General features: G+C 51.2%; 1 protein-coding gene across 2 annotated transcripts in view; it reads right to left on the reverse strand.

The window, feature by feature from the left end:
* The window catches only part of GRIN3A (glutamate ionotropic receptor NMDA type subunit 3A), a 133,687-nt gene extending 130,559 nt beyond the window's left edge, over positions 1–3,128 (reverse strand). The window contains exon 1 of one of the 2 annotated variants that reach the window (XM_090038897.1): positions 1,675–3,120. In XM_090038897.1, the coding sequence (XP_089895023.1) occupies positions 1,675–2,370 (696 nt within the window). In that variant the 5' untranslated portion in view covers positions 2,371–3,120. Of the gene's footprint in view, positions 1–1,674 lie in introns of both variants that reach the window. The other variant, XM_090038898.1, reaches the window with a different exon arrangement.
* Between the last annotated feature and the right edge of the window lie 5,787 nt (positions 3,129–8,915).

An 8,915-nucleotide genomic window follows, 5' to 3' on the forward strand; every position in this document is an offset into this window, starting at 1 on the left:
GCTTCCCAGTGATTTCCATGGATACTGAATCAGGCTGTCAGTGTATACATCTTATAGCTTTTGAGTTCTCCAATTCCCTTCATGTAGAGGAAATAAAATTCATCTTTTGGAAGCTGAAATAAGTCTGTGCTGGCTAGGAAAAAAACCCACAAAACCAAACAAACCCCAGACCCAGCTACCGGAAAACTAGGCTTCTCCACAGTGCTGTTAGAGGTCAGAGAGCATGCATCAGCACACCTGGGCTAGCTGTTGATTAGGTAGCTTGGCAGCAATAAGAGATGCATAGACCTCTGTGAGTGAGCTTGTCTGACATCCTGGCCAGGTTTATGCAGCCTGCAATGAAGAGCACTGCCCCCATACCTCTGCTCGTATTGTTACTTGAACTAGGTAGATTAAAGGTAGCTAAGGGAGACATGCTACAGGACACCTCCATTTGCAGCGTAGACATAGCCTTAGTGAAGATGCACTTTCCTTAATAGATTCTTGCCTGGCATTTTCATGATTCCTTTGGTGACCTCCTGTATAACATGGAGAGGTCTGGAAGGGGCACAGACTTTTTTTTTTTTAAGTTTGTTCCTTTAATCAAGAGATAAAAACTTTGTTTTGCTGGCTACCATTTTTCTGTAAATGTACTACCCTTCTTATAGAAAACAATAGTAATTTTCTCTTTCCTTCTTGTTCCTTGTTCTCTAGTTTCTGGCATCACACCGACCAACCTTCAGGCAGTGTGTGCTAAATAGTGTATGTGGTATTGTAGGTTTGGTTTCACTTGCCTAAAAGTGGTTGCTGGAATTAAATACAGTATGCAAAAGATATTATGGTAACGGATTTACATAGAGTGCCCTATTGCCTCTTTGGATTAAAATGCTTATTTTAAATTGGCTTGTGCGTTGTCCTGGCTTTGCTAAAGCAATGAAATGGGGGAGCATAGGGTGAAATCTGAGCTAAGGGGCTCTCATTATCTGGTGTTTTGGGCTCTCGTTATTTGGTGTTTTGAAGCTGTAACCCAGCACAGGCAAATGGAAGAAAAGTAGCTAAGCCAAACATGGTTTGGATGTTTTACCACCGCTCAGTGCTTTCAGTGGGAAATGATGAAGGGGCTCCCTGTCATACAGGCAGAAAGCCGGCGATCTGCATTTGGCTTCTGCAAACGGCCAGCCCCTACAGAGCCCACTCGGGCACTTTCAGATGCACTCTTACCCAGGCAAATAACACGCAGAGGTAAGCACTGGATTTCAGAAGCCGGTCCCTAGCAGCTGTCACTTCTAACTTCCCCGTTGTGACGGGCTCCGCGATACAAGATACTACAACAGCCCGCCCAAGTCAGACTCTCTCCTGCCTCATGGAAAGTCCGATGAGCCGAGTTCTCTTCCTCTGCCTCTCGCGCACACGTGCCGGGGGACCCTGGGCGCCAAGTCCTTCAGTGCTCTTTGCGGCTCAGCCCCTGGGCTGCGAAGTGGTGCGGAGGAGCTGGCAGGGGCTCGGCTGCAGCGAGCGGGCTCCGGCCGGAGCCGGGCGCTGCCTCCAGCCCGCGGGGGCCCGGCCCGGGCTCGGCCGGCGGCGCTGTCCAGGGAGCGCCCGGCTCCGGCTGCCCCGCGGGGGCGCCTCCCCCCCCGCCCGCCCCCGGGACCTGCCCCTCCTCAGTGAAAGTGCCCCGCGCCCCGCGCCCCTCACCTGGCTCTTCCTGGGGAACTCGTGCAGCACGACGCTGAGCACCGGGATGCGCAGGGCCGAGGCCACGAAGTCCAGCTCCAGCACCTCGCCGCGGCTCTGCGGGAAGGCCAGGATGGCCGAGACCCCCTGCACCACCACGGTGTGGCAGAGGCTGTGCAGGAAGGAGACGGGGTCGCTGCTCCAGGCCGAGCTGGGAGACGAGAAGGGGAGGAGCGGCAGGTCCCCCAGGCCCGCCTCGATGGCCATCACCACCTCCAGGGACAGGTTGTAGGGCAGCAGCCCGCGCGCCCGGTTCAGGCTCTCCACCGCCGCCAGCAGCGCCTCCCGGGGCAGCAGCGCCAGCTCCCGGCCTGCGCTCGCCTCCGGGGCCCGCTCCCCGGCCCTGCCCCGCGGGCTGCCCGCCGGCCTCCGCCTCTGCCCGCCCGCGGCCCTGGCACCCCGCGCCGCCTGCCCCGCGCCCCCGCCCCCGCCCCCGCCATGGGGCGGCCCCCAGCCCCCGGTGCTGGCCCGCGGCGGGGCGAGCCAGGGCTGCAGGTGCGTGGCCCCGATCCGCACCGTGTGGCCGATCCGCTTGAGGATCTGGCAGGGCTGCGGGTGGGAAGAGGAGCCCGGCACCCGGGCCAGCACCAGGGCGCAGGGCGGTAGCAGCAGCAGGCACGCCCGGCTCAGCAGCCACCACACGCCCGGGCTCCGCATCCCTGAGCCCCGGGAGCGCGGGGCCCCTCGCCCGGCCAGGCTCCGCCGCCTCGGCTCTCACGGCCCCGCAGCCCCCGCCCGCTGCGCCCTCCCGCCCAGCAAAGTTGTGGCGAGCGCCAGGCACCCGGCGGGGCTGCCCGGCCCCGGCGCGCTGGGCGCGGGCATCGCCTCCCCGGCCGGCCCCGCCGCCCAGCCCGCCGGGCTCCGCTCAGGAGAGCCCGCTCCCTCGGCCCTGCCGGGAGCCGCCCCTCAGCTCCGGGAGGCGCGGGCAGCCTAGCCCCGCATCTCCGCCGGGCCGCCGGCTCGCTCCCCTGCCCGCCCGCTCGGCCCTCCCCCGCCGCCTTCCTCCTCGGTGCCCCGCTGAAGAGGCGCCACAAAGTTGCCCGGGCTGGAAGCAGCCGCTCGTCGGTGCCCGGAGATGGCTCCGGCCGGTCGCTTGGCTGCGCTAAACTCCCGCTGACGGAGAAATCCGCCCTTGAAAGGCGAGCGGCAGCCCGCCAGCTGGGGCAGCGCCTCTCCCGGCACGCTGGGAGCTGTAGTCCTCCGCCTGCTGCCCTGCCTTCAGCCCCCGCGTGTGCGTGTGTCCGTCCTCGGGAAATGCCCAGCCCCTTCCATCGCGAGCTCAGCCTCTCCATTTGCTCATCTCGGTGCCTGACCGAAACAGCGCGAGGAGCCTGCTTTGAAAACAGCCGCTCTTCCTAGGGTTACTCCGATGCTTTCCCCCCCTTCCCTCCGTGCTTGGTGGCTAGACTGGGCATTTTTACACGTCAGTGTTAGAATCACAGAAAAGGAGAGCGGGAAGCTTCCTCAGGAGGTCACATCTAATCCAACCCCCTGCTCAAAGCAGGACCCTCCCAGAACTGATCATGCCCAGTCTTAAAGACCTCCAAGAACCTCTCTGGGTAACTCTTTCCAGTGCTTCACCACCCTCCTAGCAAGAAACTTCTTCCTAATACCCAATTATAGTTACCATATTTCCAGTTCCAAAAAAGAGGACCCCTGTCAGTGGGGAGGAATTGTATGTTTGTGCCAGCAGCGATATGCCAGTGTCCTGCTCCTGCTCATTCTGTTGCTCCAGGCCACAGCCCCTCACTCCTGACCTACAGACTACTGGCCCTGCCACTGCCTCTCACTCCCAACTCAAAGTACCCTGCTTCTCTGGCCCGTGCTGATGCACCTTCCTCCCAACCAGCAGACCTCCACCACTGGAGGTGCCCCTCACTTCTGTCCCACAGCCCCCCGGCACTGCCAATTCCCTGCGCTCCCAACCCACAGTCCCCCGCCCCCCAAACAGTCCCCAAGTCCTGGCCCTCCAATCCTCACTCCCCGTAGACTTACCTGCATGCAGCTGCCAGGGCTGCTCCCACTGCCCTGCCTGGCAGCATGCCAGCCACGTGTGTGTGCACCCTGCTTCCAGTCACCCTCCCTTCAGTCCCCCCAGCCCCCGGCAGCTCTTTGCTAGGGCAAGGCAGGAAAAACTTTGAAGCTGAGCTGACCAAAATCTCAGACGTTTGATCATATAAAAAACCCCCCCAAAAATGCCCAGATGGAGATTGGAGGATCCAAAAGGAGGACATGTCCGGGAAAACCTGGACATATGATAACCCTATCAACATAGAATCACTAGTGAGCTAGGGCCCTCCTTGGGGCCCTCCCACTTTGGAGGCTGCTGTCTCTGTTTTATGCTGCCTTTGTTGACTTGTCTACACACACATGCAGGGAGTTGCCTCCCTTGTGCCTTAACCTCCTGGAGTGGCAGTGTCTTTACAAAATAGATGTCCCTGGATTGCCACTCATCCCGAAGGGAGACTCTTCTGCAGTTGTCTTTGACAGCAATATTTCTTCTCTTCAGGCGGATCATCTCTTTCTGCTGAAAGATCTGGGTGTTTTCAGGCACCTGGCTGGCCAGGAGCAGATGGCAACACAGATAGGATTAAAGATCTTGTTTGACCTTTGCCAGTCCCCATGTGGTTCAGTGGTAGACTCCTTCCCTACCGTACAGGAGGCCTGGGTTTGATTCCCAGACACTTATCCAACTACAGCCATGGAGGCACTAAGCACCAGGACTCAGGTTGGTCTTTGGATTCTGTCTCAGTAACCTAAGGGGAGGCTGGAAGGTCTGGGCAGCCTCCACTCCTCCAAAAAATCCTTGCTTAGGCATGTGTGTTAAAGGTCTGGGTGGCCCTCATGCATACACCATGCCCCAGCAAGGTTGTTGATTGCTACATAATGACCTTGACCTCATTTGGTTTTTGAGCTTTGGAAGCTTCTCCTGAAAGGCCTACATTTTAGACAGGAAAAAAGAAAATGGCTGATAGCTTTAGTGTAGGGCATGATTTAGAGACTTTATTCCTTCTTTCCTTTCCTTACCATTTGCCAGTTCAGCAGAGGTTGCAGGCATGATTGAGAGAAGCAGCAGGGGGCTTCCCATAGGGGCACCTCCACTGACTCATTTATGGGAGAGGTCCCTGTAGCACTTCTTAGACCTTTATGGACCTCCTTTGGGGCTGAATGTAGTTTTGCCTCTTATTTGGTTTCTATGGTCAAATGTTCAACCGTGGCACTTTGGCACATATCTCTGGAATGGTCTCCTATCCAAGTGCCAGCCAGGCCGAGGACTACTTAGGTTCCAAGCTCAGAGAAGATCAAGTGTATGGCTACGTCAGCTGTGTTAGGGAAAAGGTGAAAAGAGTTGAGTTAACCCTGAACCACACTGGTCATCGCTGCACACTTTTGCACAACTCACTTCTGGGAATTCAGTATTGCTCTAGATGTCCTGTTCATTCAAGTACTGCTTTCAATTAACCATTCTTCAACATGTGGGAGCTATCACCATTTGTCATCAGACCATCAACACTTGCTATAATTGCATTAGAACAAAACACCCTTCTTTTCAGAGAAAATAAAATGTTAACGAACAAAAAAGAAATGGGGGTGGAGAGAGGGGATGTGCGTGAGTTTTGAGATTTCTGCTTCCAAGAAGTAGCAGAGTAACATAAATCCACCAGCTGGTATGGATAAAGACAGCCCAGTTGGACTCCAGGATTGGTAATAGCTGGGGTCTGCATCTCAGGATGGAAGTATGCTAGCAAAGGTATGAAGACAAAGTGGCCATGCATCTAATTCATGATCATGCAAATATACCCAACTCAATCTTCTTGCCTTTTTCTTCCTTTTGTCTCATAAGTGTTCATAAGTGTTTTATCTTTTCCAATCACCTTCCACCCTTACATTCTTCTTCATCTCTCATTTTTCTCCCACCTCCTAGTTATTTTATTTATTTATTAATTTTGTGAAAGAAAGCATCCTTTATTGAGATTTGAAAAAGCTTGGTAAGATCCCTTTTTCCTCTGTGCTCCTCAAGTACTGCTTGGTCTATTGTTGGGAGTGCAAGGAGAAATGCTGATCTGCTTTGAAAGCAGATATTTATTGGGCATTACTCACTTAGTTAAAACAGGACATACTAGCAAATCCATAAGAAAACATATTAACTATGTTTTATGTCCAGTCCAATTTTCAGATTTAGAAAGCTTGTAAGGATTGTTATAAGCTTAACATAAGCACTCAGACTTCCAAACCAAGCTGCATGAAATTTGTACATTAGTTCCTCCCACAGAACATGATAAAATCCATAGAAGAAGCTATTCATATTACATACAAACTTCTTGTCTTAAGAATGAACCCTGCTTCATTGTTAAATATAGGTAGAAGTGATTTGCTTTATGTTTATTAGAAATTTTTATTAAGCATGGGACCTCAGTCTGTTTTTAACATGCAGATTTCACTGTAATGAAAAAATGGCTCCCTCCAGAGTATTGAAGCAAGTACCCTACTGACAGAGTTACAATTAGTAATGCAATATATGAATTAGGAGATACAGTCATTAACTTTCCCTGTTTTGGTGACTGGGAATGCTTATATTTATTGTCCTTATTCAAAATAATTCACAGAATCATTTCTGGAAATGACGCTTGCCCTGAAGTACATTCATGATCAATCCATTACAAATTTTCAATATAAGAAATTGGGGCTGTTCTGAGCAGACACAAGGAGCGTGTGGTCTGTTCCCATATTTTGATTAAATGAGTGCAGTTCTGAAAAAGTAGGGTAGAGTTGCACCTTTTGGGAGACAACCTTTTCGGCAAATGTGATAAATTAGCCCTGTACTCTCCCTAAATGTCACACTGATCCCCTTCCCCTGTCCAATCTCCTGCTCTGCTTTCTGTTCCCTGCCCTGTGTTCCTTGCTTAATTTGCTGCTTTACTTTTTGCTCCCTGCCTTATCTGCCACTGTGCTCTCTTTTCCCAGCCGGATCTGCTATGTGCCACACACAGAGGCTGCCCATGAGACCTGTGACATGCATACTGCAGGTTGGCCACCCCGTTCTAGATTAACTAAATTAGGAATGCATAAATTTTGGCAAGCCATGGCTTACTTCATCAGATACAGAGAAGGAGCTGTAGGATGCAAAGTTTCTAAATAGAAAGCAGTGACTAGAATACAGAAGGTAGGGAATCTGATCATTGCTTTCCATTTGGAAGCACTGCTCTTGCAGTCCTTTCACTGTATCTGATGAAGTAAGCTGCTACTTACAAAAGCGTAGGCATTTCTGATTTAGTTAGTCTATAAATTGCCAATCTACCCTGCCTTCTGCCTGACTCCAGACTAACATGGCTGACTACCCCTCTCTGCAATTCTTAAAGCCAGCTTTCCAGCTCGATTATTTGTAATCATTAATTTTAAATTCTCGTTCTGCAATATATACTCATAATTTTCACTTTCTGCAAATATTCATGCTGGTAAAGTTTGTCTCAATAGCCATTTGGAGCAAAGCACTCAAGTATGTTTTTCACTTTAAGTGCATGAGTAGTTCCATAGATTTAAGAATGACTAGTCCAGTGGTTAAAATTAAGCATATGTATTCCTGGCTCATGGGTAGATTATTTGTAGAAAGTGATTCTAAAATGGGCAGAAAAGGTGTTAAAGTGAATTTGCTTAAACATTTGTGGCATCACATTCCTATTTTTCTTTCAGTACTTGCTTGGTAATAAACATGAACTTGGAAGAAGATATGCCTTTTGTTTGGTTGGATAAAGGAGTTTGGGAATGGTGTCTGTAAAAGCGTGTTAATATTGGGCTAGTTTTCTATTGTATCACGTTTTCATTTCAAAGGTTGTCAGTAGAATAAGTTATCAGTCTCGACAGATGCTGGACCTTTTTGACTTTGAACCTAACAAGAGGCTGTGTTTTCCCACCACGTTGAAAAATACATGAAGAATTTCTTAGCTGAGCATATGTATTGCACAGTCATAGTGGAACACTCCATTCTTCCCACTCTGCCTCCATGGAGCTGTTTCTTTAAACAAACAGTGAAATAAGACCTGGCAGATCCCTTCAAGTGGAGTGGAAAAAAATCAGTGCTCCCAGCATATATCTGTAATGATAATGATGCTGCAATAATTAATGACATGTTAATGAATGTCCAGAGTAAAGATTCAATACTGGGAGTGGAAATCTTATTAGGGAAACTTGATGAGGTTAAATCTCTGTTTTTTCTTACTGTTATTCCTTTGGAGGAGAGGGATTTTGGGGGAAATGGAGACAGGAGTTTATCTATTCAGATAAAGATTCTGAAAGATCTATTCAGAAGGCTTTCTTAACCATGTGGATTGGCTTGCTTACATCATAATGTTACCAGTAGGTTTCCATTCATGCCTGGGCTACTCTGTTCTGCTCTCACCGGGCATGTTTACATGTGGGCATTTAATGCTCATTAGCCTGATTTAAGGCTAATCCTGCCTAAATTCGATACCTGCGTAAAGCAAGCATCAAATTTAGGTGTGATTTTTTTATACTGCATTAACGCATCTGTAGACACATTAATGCACATTAACGCAAGGACTTCAGGGGGCTGTCCAGAGCTCCTGGCTGGCTGCCTCTCCCCCCTCCAGGGCTGGGCAGCTCTCTGGCAGCCCTAGCTACAGCCCTCCAGTCATTTTGTGCCTTGGGGCGCACAGTACAGGGAGCCTGAAGGAGCCAGTGCTGCCTGCAGGAGCCCACCAGGCCCTGTGTGCCCCATGGACAGGACCCAGGCAGCCTCTGGCCATCCTGTCTCCTAGCCAGAGCTGCTCCCTGGTCATAGGTGAGTGTTGCAAAGGCCTGCAGCCTGATGTATCCCTTGCCTAGCCCTGAGATTCTCACCAGGGCTGTTGACCCTGCTCTCTATGGCAGCAGGGCCAGCATCTGCTCCCTGGTGCCCCTCATCCCCAGCTCCATCTTTTTGCAGGCACTAGGGTGAAGTGCCTCTATTGTGCTGCTCCCCGACCCTGGCTGTGCCCTTGTCCACAGTGCTGCTGGCAGCCATCTATGGCTGGCATCACAAAGACAGCTGTTCAGGGGCCCAGAGAGCTGGTATGAGAAGCATGTCCAGCATATTATCCCCATCAAGCCATGGCTCTGCCCATATGCCCATGCCCATCATAGAATCATAGAAGTAGGGTCGGAAGGGACTTTGTAGATCTTCAAGCCCGACCCCCCGCCTGGGC

The sequence above is a fragment of the Crocodylus siamensis genome, chromosome 3 (assembly GCF_052110815.1).
Source record: "Crocodylus siamensis isolate JL-2025a chromosome 3, ASM5211081v1, whole genome shotgun sequence".
Classification (NCBI taxonomy): domain Eukaryota; kingdom Metazoa; phylum Chordata; order Crocodylia; family Crocodylidae; genus Crocodylus; species Crocodylus siamensis.